This window comes from Manduca sexta, chromosome 14, assembly GCF_014839805.1.
Source record: "Manduca sexta isolate Smith_Timp_Sample1 chromosome 14, JHU_Msex_v1.0, whole genome shotgun sequence".
NCBI lineage: Eukaryota > Metazoa > Arthropoda > Insecta > Lepidoptera > Sphingidae > Manduca > Manduca sexta.
Window position 1 is genome coordinate 13,234,880 of NC_051128.1, and position 18,190 is coordinate 13,253,069.

The 18,190-nt window shown below is 33.9% G+C and overlaps 1 protein-coding gene across 2 annotated transcripts in view; it reads left to right on the forward strand.

Annotated features, from left to right (window-relative positions):
* The window catches only part of LOC115449954 (troponin C), a 37,143-nt gene extending 24,205 nt beyond the window's left edge, over positions 1-12,938 (forward strand). For both annotated transcript variants that reach the window (XM_030177856.2, XM_030177855.2), the window contains exons 4-6: positions 743-859; positions 11,741-11,872; positions 12,843-12,938. In XM_030177856.2, the coding sequence (XP_030033716.1) occupies positions 743-859; positions 11,741-11,872; positions 12,843-12,871 (278 nt within the window). In that variant the 3' untranslated portion in view covers positions 12,872-12,938. The remainder of the gene's footprint in view (positions 1-742; positions 860-11,740; positions 11,873-12,842) is intronic.
* Positions 12,939-18,190: the final 5,252 nt, after the last annotated feature.

Here is an 18,190-nt window from a genome sequence, read left to right on the forward strand (position 1 = left end):
AATTGAGTAAATTTTAAACGCATCTGTTACTTAACACATCGAGTACTTACTCGATAACTGATATGTCAACCTTATTGCACTGCAATTCTGTTTTTCTGTTTATATATCGTCGTTGTAGGTGGAGAACTAAATAACTCGGATTTTGGCCATTTTGGCCAATAACTATACGAGTTATTTAGTTTATTTCAGCAAACTTACAAAACATTGTTGTGGCAGAATTAAATAAGAAGTTTTTTTTTTTTTATATTTTTATTCTTCAGGTCAGAGTTTTTTTTGTTAATGCATAATATAATAAATAATAAGACCCAAGATATATAAAAATACCGACGGTAAAATTATTTATAGTTTTTTAGTAATGCTTAAAAATAACGAAAAAAAAACAGTTAATCGCGTTTATCTCGAAACTAGAAATTTTGAGTTATTTAGTTCTCCACCTATAACGACGATATAGGCATTACCATCAGACGACCATTTCTCATTTAATAGTTGTAAAAAACTATGAAAAAGGTGATTGATAATCGTAATAAAATATATTCTTATTATATTACTCTAAAATAATTATTATATTTTTTTGAGTAATATAATAATAATAGTACTACAAATGTACATGACAAAAAAGGTATACAATAAAATGGTCACATACCGCTGCGCTCAAGTGTCGCAAATTCCTAATTAAACACATTAATAAACAGATAACTGTGATATTTCTATTAATATTGTTCTAATAACACTGCTGTTTCAGGTAGTGGAAAGCTAAACTTCGACTCGTACGTTCGGGTTGCGCTACACTTCCTGGACGAGGACGACGAGGCGCTCCAGAAGGAGTTGAAGGAAGCCTTCAGACTGTATGATAAAGAAGGTAAGATTCCTTCAATTGGCACTATACAATGTCTTGGTATTGCAGAACAAGTCAATAGAATTTATCAGTTAATAAGTACCTACTGAGGTGTATTTCGCCTACTCCTGAAAAATATGACAACTACCACTATACCAAAAGTGTAACAATCAAGATGAACCTATTCAAAGATTGTAATTTTACTACAATAAAAATATCTTAAGTAAAATTTAAAAATGTAAAAAAATATTTTATGCGTGGTAGTTACAACTTTAGTATCTATAATATATAAAGCTAAAGAATTTGAACGCGCTAATCTCAGAAAATAGTACACTGATTAATCTTTTTGTCACTAATATGAAGTTACATCATTCCTAAGTGCTCCATATTATCCCAGAAAAATATTTATCCCGGAAAAACTACTTCACCCAGGCAGAGTCGCGAAGAAAATCTAGTAATTTATAAAAAGCACGCTTCACACGCTTAAAAATACATTATAATAGTATCAAACATTCAAATAAATCGTTTCTTTATAGTCTTTGAAATTATCGCAAAGACTCCCGACACTCATAAAGAAAAATTAAACGTTTTTTTCGGGGTACGCAACATTTTTTCGTGAGCTTGTAACGTAATCTAATGTGTCATTGTTGACAACCCATGACTAAGGTTTCCAGTGCGGAATTGTGACGTTTAAAAAATGTTAGCATCATTCATTGTTAACTGATTTTTCGTCATCCATCGCCCGCTGTTTTGTTCAAAGTTTTTAGATATTTTATTGTCTACATAGAATCTATTTGGAAGGAATGTTAGATCATAATATTTAAATATCACAAATTCCTTGATATATTTTTTTTTAAGTTTAGACAAAGTTTTTATAGTTTTTCAGCCTATGTTGAATCTAGGCCATCAGCTTAACTCAACTCACAAAATGTATATTTATGATTAGAAATAAAGCATCTTTGAAAATGCTATTCGAGATGAACATTGGGTATAAAAAAATATTGTCATATCGACTTCAAAATAATTTTACCACAATATAAACTGTTTTTATACATTTACAAAGAAACAAAAGAAAATAATAACATACTACGAATTATATATTAAAATATACATTAATGCATCTAATGCGTAGTTGTATTACAATACGAGTGCAGTGCTGAGGTCTAGGGTTCGATCCCCAAGTCGGGCAGTTATTTTCGGTTTTTCGACTCAGTATCAGACAGGAGTCTGGAATTTTTGCCTGATATGGCATAGGCTCGCCCCCTATCACATGAGACGGAAAACACGGCGGAAAGCGGCTGCGCCAGTTACGCCTCTGCCTACCCTTACGAAGATAAACGTTAGTGTGAATGTGTGATATAAATGTAACTTTCAATTTCGAATTATTTCAAAATATATTTTTATCGTGCGTAGGGTTGGCACGCAACGGAGTTATTAATTATAAAACTCATAAAACAATAGTGCGGTATATTTTTTTTCACCTCGTTAAGCCGAGGCCGTCACGTTTTTAAGAACAGATGTTCACGCATTAAATTATTTGTAATTATTTTTGGAGGGAGCTAAAAATTCTTATTCACCTCACCTGTTATTTACGTAAGTAACAGTCTAATATTGCAGTTGACTATTTTAGTATTAATTATATGATATTGTGTGACATTACTGAATTTATTGTTGAAATAAAATAATGAAAATATCTTAATCACTTATTTTTCTACTCAAAAAAAATATCCTGTGGTTTTAAAAAAATATCTCGTTGGCTGTTACAATATGCAGAAAAACTACTTGTATTATGTAAACAATAATAAAAAAAAATTAAAATAAATTATAAAATATTTTGAACATAAACAAAATTGATCACAGCAACCAGACAGACAAACAGAACAGTAAAACAATTTAAAAACGTTTAGTGTCAAAACAATTTGTCTTTAGCCTGAAATTTATTTGTGTTGACAACATGACACATGGTTCCAGCGGGCGCCGGTTTTAAAAATTCTCATAATATGTTATGTATTTTCAACTGCAAAAAAATGGCGAATTAAATAAATTGGAGTTAAAAAAAATTAAAAAGAAATTGTAGCAGAATCTTGCTCTTCGGGAAAAGATCAAGATGTCTAGTGGATTAGTAGCTGTACTCTGAATGTAATAAATTATATATAATAGTTAAGTTGGATTCAGTGTACATAACATATTCTATATTAGCAAACGAACAAACACGACTCAAATATGATCATTTATTGAAATAAAACTAATTTGCCTATTTTTTCGCGGACTGCACGCTGTGACCACGAAAGTCACAGTCTTCGAAACATCAGAAAAAATGATGATACAAAAATCCGCAAAATAATCTAATAGTTTCATTTCAATGTCTAACATTCGCGTAAATGTAAGAAATAATTATATAACCATTTATTATATTAAAAATCAAAAGAAAAGAAACGTAGGGTTTCGACTAAGATTTGCATCGGCTTCTAAATTGCATTCATTAACTAGAATGTACTATAGCTTAATAATAATTATATGGGACTATTTTACTTATTATTGTAAGCGGTATTACATCTGGCATTAGGGCAAGGTCCCACAGAATGTGCAACGGTTGGTCACCTTAAGCGTACAGCCCCGATTCGGGAATGATTCACTGACGTTCACATGAACTGTACCTGCCATCAGATAAAGCAAGCAACGCGTGCGACCGAACAAATATACGATTCCCTAAACTATAGTAAAAATACAACATTAATGATTGAACATGACGCAAAAATTCGTTTGGACTGTACCTCTCAGTAGTACTGAAATTATCATCACTACCCGTCATGCTAAACAAGGAACGCTTCCAAACGCGAACAAACAAGGATGACGAACGAATGCGACTGACTGAAAGCGAGCGAGCATACGGTACCGAAAACTATACGCAGACACGCTCGCGATGGTTCTGTTGTTCTCTACCGGCTATTATAGTCACTTGTATTCTTCTTAAACTCACAGACGGGTAATAACCGGATGAAACTAGTTCCAAACTCGTGGACCGAAACAAACAGTTGTTTTGTATGATAATTGAGTTAAAAAGTTTCCAAGAGGCTGCAGTGTATTGTGCAATAAGGGGTTGTACAAAGCGATGTTTTCTTTTCGGAATTCTTGTTAAATTGTATTCGAATTCTTGTGATGTTGAAATTTAAAGCGAGAAACATATTATAGACATATTTGAAAAAAAACAAGCGTCTTTAAGTGTGGTAACCAATGACTTTTAAAATCTTTCAACATTCTTTCAATCATATATCGTCCTCGTTCTAGGAAAGAATCTGAAAGTGAACATATTCCTTTTAAAGAAACTTTTTTTTAGTTATCAATTGATAGAACAAAACAATTTGTTTACCTTCAATCTCCTTACTGTATTAATATTAATTGGTCGTACAATATCAAATACGTAAAATATTTCCCAAAATGTCTTTGTGACAACCCTATACCTCAGCTTTTCCAGCTGATTGTGTAAACCGCGCAATAATTCCAGTTTATCTGGCGACGATCTCGCGTTATGGCTTGTCGGGACTCGGCTTTGGCCCGCACATTTGCGCTACATACAATCTCTGTTATGTTCAGTGAATATTTGGTGTTGTCTACTATGTCTGTGTTTGTATGTATTTAATCGAGATTGTTCTAAACAATTACTTGTGTTGGTATTCCTGTATAAAAAGCGGCGAAAGCCTAGTTGGTTGTGGGAACGGACTGCCGAGACGAATGTCCGCAGGTTCGAAATACAAGAGCACACACCTCTGACTTTTCTAAAAAAAATATGTGTGTATTCTTTGTGAATTATCGCTTGCTTTAACGGTGAAGACATGCTCTATAGGAATTTTCGAGGGTGTGTGAAGTCTACCAGTCCGCACCAGGCCAGCTGGTGAACTAAGGCCTAATGCCTCACAGTAGTAGAGGAGGCCCGTGCCCAACAGTGGGACAGTATATAATACAGGGCTAATATTATTATTATTGTTCCTGTATAAAATCGTAAAGGCGTGTTTAAACTATAAAAAATTTAATATTATGTAGTCTTAGCTCTTTTTACAACTTCCATTTTTATTTTTTATATATCCTAAGTGACTGAAATGATGGTCGACCGGTGCTTTAGACTATGTCAAATGCTGCCTACATTCGCTCTAAAACATATTTGATGATTCCTTCCTAACCGAATTTCCGCTACGGCGGCCAATCGCGACGGAGATCAGCCAAATATGCAAGACATATACAAGTGTGTGCAAAACACAGGTGCACTCTCTGTTCCTTCACTCTCATAGTCCGGTAAGACAGCAATCCGACTTGACTGGAGAGGCAGGCGTAGTACCAATGGCTTTACGTGTTTTCCGAGGCATATATTACACCGCCAACTTCCTGACTCCTAGTTACGACTGACTAATGTTTTAAGATGGAAAAACCCAAATTTAATTATTTTCGCCCGACCCGACATTCGAACCCAGGACCTCAGCGCGGTGTTTGTACTTGTACAATTACAACTACGACACCAAGGCAGTCCATAAAATAAGCCAAATACAGAATGACGATTTTTTATTAATATCCTCCATACATAAATTATTTTAATCGATAGTAATATTGGTTAATTGAAAACCGTTTTTACCATAACAACCGTTCAACCAATACAAAATGATTTAGTTTCAACAAATGCAGTCCGTTCCGCAATTACAAATATAAACAGCAAGTAAATTTCACACGATGATAGGTTTTCGTATACAAATGTACTGAATTTTCAATTTATTATCGTAATAACACACCATTACTGCCGATATTGTATGAGAACAAGGGAAACAATCGATTCATTGGCTGTGTGCCAAACTTTGCCCCTACCGTTGTTTTTAGACTCGTGTTGCAGTGAGTATTTGGTGAGTACTTTTCCATCCATGTTGTAATATGGCAATTATGGTCTTAGAGAGGTAGCTAATGCTTTCTATAATCGGTTACACAATATTTCTATTGAAAACGAAAATATTTATGGAAATAACATATGGTGATACGTTTGTCGCTTAAATATGTTATTTGTATTTTTTTTCTGGCGTTAACGATTGTACAAAGGCGCTCTGCTATAACCTCTGATTTAGGAGTGAGTTCCAAATGAGAACTTATATAAAAATTGTAACTAATTTTGGCCTCTTTATATTGTTTTAAATAAATAAAATACTTAATATGTCACGTAGGCGAACAAAGTTGCACTTATGATACGTCAAAACAAAGCATAAGAATAATTATTATTATTTCTAAACAACGTTTGAAATTACTTATACACTATGGACATTTTAAATTAGGAATAAAATTTAAAATGAAAACAAGGTACAAACCGAAGTAACCAATACGGGTCGGCAGGTAAGGGGAAATAGAAGGATAACGCGTCGCGATCCTTACCGGCGAGGACATGAGCCCTAACCTAGCTAACCTACCAGCCTTTCACTAGATGTTCATGCTAATTTAAAAGTACATGACTTTACTTCTTAATTTTTACCGTTAGTAAGTAGGTTTTGGTTGATATGTGCCTAAAGGTCGAATGCTCCGTGATTTTGAACAATTACATAAGTATTACTGAAATTTTACATTCAACAATATAATGGCGTGATAATAAATAATTTAAAACATCAAGACTTGAAATATCGAAATACAATCTCTTTATTTCATTAGTAGTCTTAATAAGGTTAAGCAATGTCATGAAAGTCAGAAGTAGTAAATAATTCATGCTAATAGTGTTATTACAACAACAATAAAGTTTTATGATTACGTAAAATTGTATTCTTACATAGCTCCTAAACACTGTTATTAGGGTCAACTACTTTCCTAATTTTTCCTTCAATTTTACTACTATAACGTAGTGCTATGAGTACAACACTAGTGAAGTTGTCTTCGTGGCATTGATCTATAAATAAAGAAATAAAAAAATCTCCTTTTAATAATAACAAAAATATTAATTGAAAATCTTTTTATAAAAAAATATCATCGACTTTAAATATTATATAGAATACTACAGCGTCTCTTATTATTTTTAAAATTGTATCTCACTCGACCATGATTTTGATTATTTCTTAAAAGGGTTCAATACCTTGAGAATACTTAAAACAAGATATTCAAAAATATTCAAAATTGTCTCTGACACGGCCATGATTTTCATTATTTCTAAAAAAGGATTCAATACCTTTAGACTACAATAAAAGATGATATTCAAATATATAAATAAAATATCTCTTTTTTAATACTTTATTTCCATACATTACAGCCCCACTGCATGATAAAAGATTCAACACTCTCTCACAAAGAATTAAACTAAAGTACACTGCTGTGACTGTCAACGTATTTGTGAAAGTAGCAAAACACAGGTGTTTCGTGTTTGAACAAAGGCTAAGTAAGCAAACACAAGTAACTTTGCGTCAAGTCTAATTAGATGATGCATTGTAATTAATATTATTTTTGTAAAGTGTCGAATTTGTGAACAGCTTTGTATATAGACGATACGTTGTTTTTGATTTATGATTAATCTATGATTGCATTATTATTATTCGAACGTCAAACAATAAATACCAATTACTGATTACGCAAAGGAAAGTTTTAATAAATAACCACAACGTTACAGTTTTGGTGTTTTCAAGTATTTACGGAATGTTTTTGAATGTTTCTGAATGTTAAATGATTAGATTAGGAGACTGGGGATTGTGATGGTATGATGGTACTTTATGTAATCTGAATAAGGACTTATACTGACAAGTTAAAAGAAATCTAGTTTTGTTAACCGACTTCAAAAAAGGCGGTGGTTCTCAATTCGACTTTAATCTGTATCATTAAAGGATAGTCATGTCGTTTAGTACAAAGTGTGCCATTTGCTTATAAAATTATTGAAAAGTTATAACATGGGACAAACTTCTGACCACATTACGAAGTTAGCTGTTGGTTCTCATAATATAGTAATTTGAAGTTTAATTTTCACGTACGAGTATTACTCACAAAACCATAATTTAACATCGAGATGATTTCGAGAAATGATAGTAGTGGATATATGGAAAATACGTACGCTGTATTCACTGCAGGCGAGTCAAATTGTTTGCAGGTGCGAGTTCACTCTAACACCGCTTTCATTCTGAACTTGGCTCTCAAAGTTTGTTTATTTGCCACACATATATCTATAAATTTATATTTCAATAAATTTAAGTAAGATTTCTTTAATATCTATTTATAATATAACAATATCAGCCCTGTATACTGTCCCACTGCTGAACACGTGTCTCCTGTACTACTGAGAGGGATTAGACCTTAGTCTGCAACGGCTTAGTTAGGATAGGCGACTCCACACACCCACAAAACTCCTATAGAGAACTTCTCAGGTTGGAGGTTTCCCCCCGTTTTCCTTCACCGTTAAACCAAGCAATAACTCACAAAGAATACGCACATTTTTTTTAGAAAAGTCAAAGGTGTATGCCGTTGGATTTTGAACCTGCGGACATGTGTCTCGGCAGTCCGTTCCTCTCTCAACTAGGCTATCGCCGCTTTTTAAAAAGATGAATACATAGTTAAATTTGAGAACCGCTATCCATTTGATTGGTAGACATCACCTGTGGACACCCACGTAGCCACAGAGCACACTGTCAGTAAATCTTGATAGCTACGGATTATTCCTGGCATGTTTACAACGATCATTGACATCTAACACAACTTCTGCCAAAATATTTCGGTAGTAAAGAATGTATCAAGTGATACTGCATAAATTGATAGAGGCTTATAAAAAGAAATACACGATACGGCGTGGATTTTTTTATTGCTTTAAATGAGATGAGCTTGCCTTTCGCCTGATGGTATGCGATATGACCGCCCATAAACAGTAGAAACACCATGAAACATCTAACGAGGACTGTAAAGAAATAAGAAATACATGCAACGCCTACTTGAATCTCGAAATTGATTTTGAATTTTGTGAATTTAACAGAACTTTATAATTGATGTAAATTGTATAGTGCAGGTAAAGGGCAAATGGAAAATTAATCTCACTTATATAAAGGAAAAGTTTGCGAAAATATATGAATGTCTATGGGTTTGAATGTTTGATAGAAGTAAACGCAGAAACAGCTGAACGGATTTGAATGAAATTTATCACACTGGTAGACCATGTCCTCTCTTCTAACATGGGCTTTTATTTCGGTAATTTGTTCCCATGGAGAATATTGAAATTTTTGAATCAGATTTTTAAATAAATGGCACAGTTGTCTTACAGATGATGCCATAAATAGTGTTTTAGGGAATTTTGTTGCAAGGAAGTCTTTTCATGCGGGCGAAACCGCGAGTTACACCTAGTGGTATTGTGGTAAAACTTTACATAAAAATCGATACATTAAACAAAAATATGAAAAGTTCAAATTTAATAACCAATTCGAGTATTAAATTAATGTTAACTTTAACACATGATGCAACATCTAGAAGCAAAGTTTAAGACGAAATAGAACTAATAATAGCATAGAATTCAAAAACGATTATTTAAGAACCTTAGCAACCGAGCAAGCGACAGTTGATAAACAAGGAATTTTACCTTCAAAAACAGTATCTTTCAAAACGGAAATTGTTAAGTCCAATGAGGTGGAAAATAATCGGCCGACCCTTCTTTATCAATGGCAAAGTTTAGATTGAAACGTTCAGGTTTAAATGTTTGAGAAAATTATACGGAAAAGATAAATGACAATTTAAAAACAGATGATTTGTAAACGAATGAGGAAGAGTAATCTTAAAATGGGTCGATAGAGTCTAAAATTGATTGAGATTTGTAAATAGACGTATAGATAACTCATTGAATTATTTTTTGCTGAAAATGTTCAGTTGCTTCTGCGTTTACCTCTAACAAACATTCAAACAACAGATATTCAAAACTTTCACATTTATATAAATTATAGTAAGATATTATGTACATATCGAAATAAGATTCTTGAATACCTTATAAGTAGCATGGACTTTATGTATGGAGGAATGAAGACATTTGTGACTTGAATCAAAATAAAACTTTGACAAAAATACAAGCGAGGAAGTACACACTTTAAAACATCAAACGAAATAAACGGATCTATAGTATGACTTAGTATATATTACTCTGAATATTTTAGAAGGCAGAGGTTTGTGAATGGCTCAAATCAATTAAATTATATGAATATTGAAAAGCCATTGTATTCTAAACCAGCATTGAATAATACAGTGATACAATTTCTTGACCATTGTTCTAATAATACTCCTTTTCCTATAGTGATAATATTAAAATGAACCTAAAAACTTAGAGAGTTCAGTAGTTTTTGCATTGAGTATTGTGTTTTCTGTATTACAAAAGCTAAAGGCAATCTCTATGTATTTATATACGAGGAATAATTGGAATGTAATTAGTTCTAGTTTTGGTCGATATAATTATTTTAATTGTTAGAACTGTATTGTGAAAGTTATATCAAATTTATAAAATATACAGGCGCGGTATTCTTAACATTTCGAGATTAATATTTTATCCATTATTTGATATATTAATACAAACATTTCTAGATTCCTTTAATTATCACGATTATTTACTAGGCAATACGTTACTTCCTAAATAGTTCTGCACAACAATATCTCCAAAACTATCAATTACGCATCGAATATCTAGAAAACAGTTTCATGTGCACATAATCCATTTAATACCAATTATATTCGGAGTTCATTGTCCTATCTGACAAGAATACGATCGGAAATTTAGTCCAAAGCCTTTTTGGGTCCATTTCCTAACATTCAAATTCAAATGAGTCGACCGAATATCCTTTTCTGACGAGGCGTATAGACGTAACAATAGTGTTCGATATGTTATAGTCATCGTAGTAATCTCTTACATATTGTACTCATTATTAAGGGCCTTAATATAAACTAGTGGTAGGTCTCTCATATGTGGGAGTCCATTTGGGTAGGTAACACCGCAATGTCTATTTTTGCCGCCAAGCAGCAGTGTGTAGTCACTGTTGTGTTCCGGTTTGAAGGACATTGTAGCCAGTGTAACTACTGGACATAGTAAGGCTTAACATCTCATGTCTTAGGATGGCGAGCGCAGTGAAATACTACGCAATACTTTGTAATTCAAGGTGTTGGATGGTGTTTCTACTGTTTATGGGCGGTCGTATCGCTTATCATCAGGTGAACGGAAAGCTCGTCTCGTCATTCAAAGTAATAAAAAAATGGATCTGTATAAATAAAAACAGTAGGGCATCAATTGATCTTCATCTATCTAATACTTTAGTTAAGCAGTTTTTGTTAAGCAAAACTGAATGAGGAAATATCATAGAAAAAGTTACGAAGACAGTCTCCAATTTTTCATTCAAGTCTTCAGAGGTTTAGTATTTTATGAAACTGCATTTCCTAGAATTTAAACTTAGGTACCGATAGCAACTTCGTCGATAAGTTTTGTCCCGTCATGTGCCCACATAATAGACATTTTATCGATAATATGACAAATGGGAACCCCAAATACATGCCGACATTAACTAGTTTATGATTTATTAATATTCCGCTCAGAAATTAACTTCTATCTAGAATTGTATTTGTCGTTCCTCAAACAATATTCTGTATTTAAAGTTTTACAAAATGTTATGTAATTTGGAATTATATTTTAAAACACTATCCGTTCTTGAGCCTTAGTGTTCTTTCTAAAAATTGCTGCCTCGTTTTATCTAAGAGTCACCTCAAAACTGTTCAATGTCAATGTATTCTTAAATATCATCATCACCTAATTTTAATGCATGTTCAAATTAAAGCATTCTCTGACTCAGAGATAGTACATCATGACATGTTCAAAATGTACCTTGAACTCCAGAAAAGTAGGTGAGTATCAACACGACCAAACTTCTACTATAACCCACAAAATTCCGCAAATTCCAGGTAACGGCTACATCCCCACATCGAGTCTGCGCGAGATCCTGGCCGCCCTTGATGACCAGCTCACTCCAGACCAGCTGAACGAGATGATCGCTGAGATCGACACTGACGCCTCTGGCACCGTGGACTTTGATGGTTGGTTAATAAATAATAATACTATGATGGTTTTGACTGCCTTGGTAATGTAACTGTATTGCACATGTAATGCGACTACCGTTTTTGGGGGTCAGTTCGATACTCAGGTCGGCCAGTGATATTTAACTTCTTGCTCAATATCAGCCCAGAATCTGGGATTATGCTCGGTAAATGGCGATATGCTTGAAATTATGACGCAAAATATTCTATAACCTATACGATGATGCGGGTAATCTAGCAAGAGACCTTGAACCATATTTGAGGACATATAAATAGGTAGCCAAAATGAAGACAAAGATATAGGAATGAAAAGAAAAGAAAAACATTTTTGACATTATAAAAAAAGCGTTTCCCTAACTTTTCTACGTCGGTCTTTTATCTTCTAACATTCTTCTTGTTCTATTTTCCCATGTCGTGTACACTAGCAAAGCACGAGTACACTTCTTTTGAAAAACTGACAAATTTCAACACATTGATAAGTACGGAGCTATTCAGTGTGGGTGTCAAAGGCATTCCGGCGCCGTTCGGCATGCGGAACACCTCGGCAGCGAGGTTGCATCCAATTCTCACAGCTCCAACTTTTAAATTCTTATTTTAGATTATTAAGCTAGATACGAATTTTATGGACCAAATTCACTTTGCTAATGTAATGTTCTAATTTCTTATATACCTATATGAGAAATTAGAAATAAAGTTACAGATTGATTTGCTAACAACCCTTATAAATGATAATAAAGTGATCGAGAAATCTAAGCCGCTAACCGAAATGGTTGATATAAAGATAAAAAAACGAGGACACAGTAAAAATAATATAACAAAATAGCTTTTAGGGTCAATATAAGATGTTCTATAATAGCATTATGTAAATAACGAAAAAAAGGTATAATAAATGATAAGAAATTAAAATAACGGGATCGTAGAACAATCACAAAAGCTATAGTTTATAACATGATATTTCCTTTAATTTCAGAGTTTATGGAGATGATGACTGGCGATTAAGAATAGAAGACATATACAACGAAAGTAAGCGAAATGCTCTAGTCAATATAATAAACATTCTTTTTGACGATCTTGTTTTATTTATATCAAGAAGAGAAAATAAGTAAGTTGTGATTTTCAGCGACTATTCATTGTTATTCGACGCTTATATAACATCGATTGTATAGTGCTAACGGCTATTTGATTTACGCTTATTTATTTATTTGCACTTCATATACAATAATATTTGTTCATAGGCGGACTTAATGCCATACGTATTCTCTCCCAGTCAACCTTACGGTGGAGCAGAGATGAACAAGCTAATGTTCTACTTTATACGCCTTACCAACTGCTTTTAGTGTTCATTTTTTTGCAAACTATCTTTAGACGTAGAACTTGGTGTCTTATTTAAAAGACGTGACATACTTCCTAAAATCTTTACAGTAAGACTCGGTGTACCATTCCGTAAGAATTACGAATTGAACGTGCCTTCAAAATCTAGACTCAGACGAAATTTCAACACAGACCGTGTAGAGAAATTCGAACAACTTTTATATTTGATATGTGGATTATATTAAAGCTTTAGGAAGAATATATGCAAGATGCGGACATTACGCCGCATACACGTGACTGACAGAAGAAGTTCTAAGTACATGAATGTATCGAAAATTCTTGTTTTTAATTTGTGTGTGATATTCGCTATCAGTCATCCTATCTTGTTCTACAGCTCGTTATGTATTACGGATATTAGTATTGTTATCTAAATATAAGATCAATCAACATCATTCCTCCGTGGTTAGAAGTATAATACCTCTCGACCTGGAAGTACAGCGTGTTTGGAACGGTCTGATCGCAACAAGCTTCTAAGACAGTGTTATAATTGTGTAGCCTGTTACTCCAGGGGTGTCTTGTATGCGCTGAAGAAATGCAGTGCAGGTTTTGGTTGGTATGTCGATGTACAGTTCACATAGGCTTAGGCACTCGGCCCGATGCTCGCTGGAATAATGGTATACTCCCAAGTGTCAACATTGAGCCGTAAGACCGGTGAAACCAACATAATGGTGCCACTCAACCCTAGCGATAGCACGTTTTTCCGCAAAAAAGGGCATAACAATACAAAGTACAAAATAATTTTATTTGTAACCAACTAAATGTATACAGTTATAGGTTTTGGCGTCTCCTTTTGAGTAAAGTAATACTTGTATAAGGAGATACTGCTCTTCCATATCTATTACTTAAAATTTAGGCAGTTCCACAGACAACAGCACGCATTTATCCCAGAGGGTATGCAGAGGCGCAACTAGGGCACCCACTTTTCGCCAAGTGTGTTCCATCCCATAATGTGATAGGGGGCGAGCCTATCGCCATATCGGGGACAAATTTCGAATTCCGAGCTGATAATAAGCAGAAATACCCAAGTATCACTTTGCCCGACCTGGGATTAGAACCTAGGAGCTCAGAGCGATGCTGTACCGTGCATGCAGTACAACTACGCCACCGAGGCAGTACATGTAAGATTGAAAGGACATTTCCCTTTTGTATGGGCACTAGTTCTTTCTGATAATAACGACCACCATAGGTCTAACGATAATTAAAACTAATTCCGTGGTTACAAAGACTACTCTTGAGTAAGGTCGCCACTATCCAGCTGGGTACACGTTAATAAAATTTGAACCAAAATCCATGTCTTGTCAACAAAGTCAATTAGATGCAGACTTAGCAAACAAAGATTCATTTCAAAGACAAAGCCGTGGACAGCTTAATTAACACATGAACAGCTCCCATTCCTTTGTAAAGAAGTGTAAACTGCTTTTGGGCCGCGTCTAAGGACTGCTTAGGGTTGACACTTTTGGAGAAGAGCCATCGAACTGTTAGGATCACCGATCATTGCCACTAGTAAATATTAAAATTATATAAACAATGGTAGCATACTGGTTAATATAAATTTACGGTATGATTTATTAATCATATTTCCATAATAGACATACCATTAAATTTGTTACGAACAATTTTTGCCATTGCTTTCTTCTCCCCGTAATTAATCTAAAGTCAAAAAATTTGGATATATTTAGTTTAGAGTAACTACCTTCCGTAGGCCACCCGTATCCCGCTATTTTACTTCGCTAACGTTTTAACAAATTGTAATCGATTTGAAATTCTTGAATGACATATATTATAAATTATAATATACTAGCGACCCGCCCCGGCTTCGCACGGGTGCAATATTTCTCACTATTTAATGGATGTTATTATACATTTAAACCTTCCTCTTAAATCACTCTATCTATTAAAAAAACCGCATCAAAATCCGTTGCGTAGTTTTAAAGATTTAAGCACACATAGGGACAGAGAAAGCGACTTTGTTTTATACTATGTGGTGACGTACAATCTGGTATAAGTTTGAAAATAATAATATCTCCATAGTTGATAATAATATTTAACTTATCTATAAACAAGATTAACGGAAAATATTATGGAACACATTACTGCCAACCCTAAGTGCTATATTGACAAAACTAAGGAAAAGAGGGCATGAGCCTCAGGCTTCGTCGACACAAGTACCAAATGATTTTTCCCACCTCCGCCACCCCTACTCTTTTGATTCTCTTTGACACAACATCGCTAGTACGTATAGTACTTTAATGAAGATATCACTTCGGTTCTACCGTAATATGATACTTGTGTTCATTTTGTTTTGTAGCATTTATATGTGATGAAATCAATTTGTAATCTTTAGTTCTATTTTTTTTTAACTTTAATATATTGTAATGAATGTCTTTAAGCTTGTCATATTCAGTATTAAGAGGTGCTTCATTAAGATTTTAATCTTTTTCTTGGTCTGCTGATAGTAAGTGTCCAATAGAATTTCGACTGAAGAGAAATCATTACCTATCGTCAGTTGCCACAATTATGCCGGTCTGTTGGAAGATGAAGAGGCTGATACCGGAACGCGACACACTTATGTACTTGAGCCACTATGTGTACTATGGTCGCTTTCCGGGCGAAAATAAAATATATCCTACCACCAGCAAATCTCCATTAATTACATTTAAGTTTCATGGAAATTCAATCTGGGTGACAGGGGACGACGTAATTTTATAATATGAACATTGACTGACAACATATTGACAGCATCGAAGCTCCAGTTACACCCATAGCAGCGTTCATATAAAATGTACGCTTCAATATTTCATTTGACGTCAACTGTGCGGAATCACATAATGTTGACTTTGTAAAACTGCTAATAATATAAAATCCAGCGATGACTATTCGATTATCGATAGCGATTGCATTCTTTTTAACAATATTGTAATTTACTAGTAATAAAATTCTTTATGGATTTACACCTCAACTCTTACTTTCATTATTTTGAAACAGATCACTATCCTAAACAATCGGTAATAGTCCTAAATAAACTAATCTAATGCAAACGCATTTGGCCCTGTACATACTACATCCTTTGATTACTGAGGACTTGTTCATTTGAGACCACAATAAAGTAAATCTCAACATCCATTATCAGGATAAATAAGGCGTTAAATACTGCGATAATCAAAACTTAATAACCTAATGATGACTCGCATAGGACAGGTTTAGACTAGTGTGGGAGTCATTATTAACTATTATAACTTTCTAAAATGTTCTTTTGGTAAATATATGTCATTCATTCATTCATTCATTTTTGTTATTGGTGGATTTCCATAAAGCCATTAAAGACACAAAACTTACGTATAGGAAATCTTGTAGTGAAATAATCAACGAGTCCAAATATTAGAATAAATCGAACCAAGGGCAGAATGTAGCAAAATCATCGTATCCCAAAACTATTCAACATAAAATTTAAAACAATTTTGATCCATCATCTGATACCAAAGGTGACCCACCCAACCACAGTATCAAAGGTAATATCAACAAAATCAAAAGACACATCTAAACACAGAAAGATAACTGTTCGTGAATAGTATTCAACATGAAATTTAAAACAATTTTGATCCATCATCTGATACGAAAGGTGACCCACCCAACCACAGCAGCGAAGGTAATATTAACAAAATCAAAAGGCACGTATAAAGCAGAAAGATAAGATAATCTAGCCAATAGCGAGCTACGTCTGTCGCAGACGGTTTTATGTAAGCGTCCTTTGACCTACAAACCCAGTTCACGCTGTGGATTTCTGGGGAATGGACGGCCGAAACTTTAATTACAACTAATTGGATGGAAGTTGGCGAAGTTACGTTCTGATTGTGGTGACGCGATGTTTAAATGGGTTCATTGGGGTTGATGATTTCGAAGATTGTGGTTCTGGGCCTGCGATTAATTGCTGTGTAAGCATTATGGACAACTGCTGCAACTGTGTTAAGATATAGGCCAACGCGTATTACTTCAATTTACATACTATAACTTTTAAGGATATTTTTTTGTTAATAGAATTAGAATTTTGCTATATTATTCATATTTTTTCTAAAATTTAAAATAAAATAATAAAAATAATAAAAATATTTATTAAACCTTTTCTAAATCCATAATACTTGGTATCTCTCGAACGTATGTTCAGTGCAATTTCTGAGCCACCAATTTAACACTGAGTTTTATTAAGCGATTTTCGACTCTGTTGAACTGTCAACATACGTACTTCTCTGCATTCCTATTTGGTTCCTATTGTACGTCAATAAAGACTAATGAAAATTGCTGACGAGTTTGTCAATAAAGCGTTTAGGACGACGCATTTGTTGTGTTCACTAAGTCAGCATTTACGTAGTATTCATTTACACGACACGATTTTTGTCGTCCGATCGTTTTGTAAAATGACCTGGTAAATTTTAAATATTAAATGTAACGTGGTGGGCCCAATTTTGTGGTCAATTAGGAAAAATCACCACATACGAGCAGCAGTAATCGATGATGCCGAGTCAATAATAGATATTCTCGCATTATCAATTTGAACTCCTATTACCCTTTGATGTATATTTCGGCTGCTGTATGTTTCGAATAGTATTTTAAACGACAATGTTCAAGTACTGAACAATTCTTAAAAGATGTATCTAATCTAATAGTTATATGATATTTAAATATTAAAAGTCTTCAAATTGAAACTTCTTTGTTTGATCATGACAATTGTGTAGGTCTGTAGATTTTTTCTGTTCAGTAAATTCTGTTTACTTACTCACATCTTCATCGTTGTTTTAATGATGATCTACTATGATAGCAGCTGATATTCGTCGATCACTTACCATCGATGATCTCTACGGCAGATGATGATGCATCTACGGCTACAAAACGCTCAATGATTTCATGACAAAACCAATATTTGGCAGAGATTTTTGTTGTTGGTCAAACATT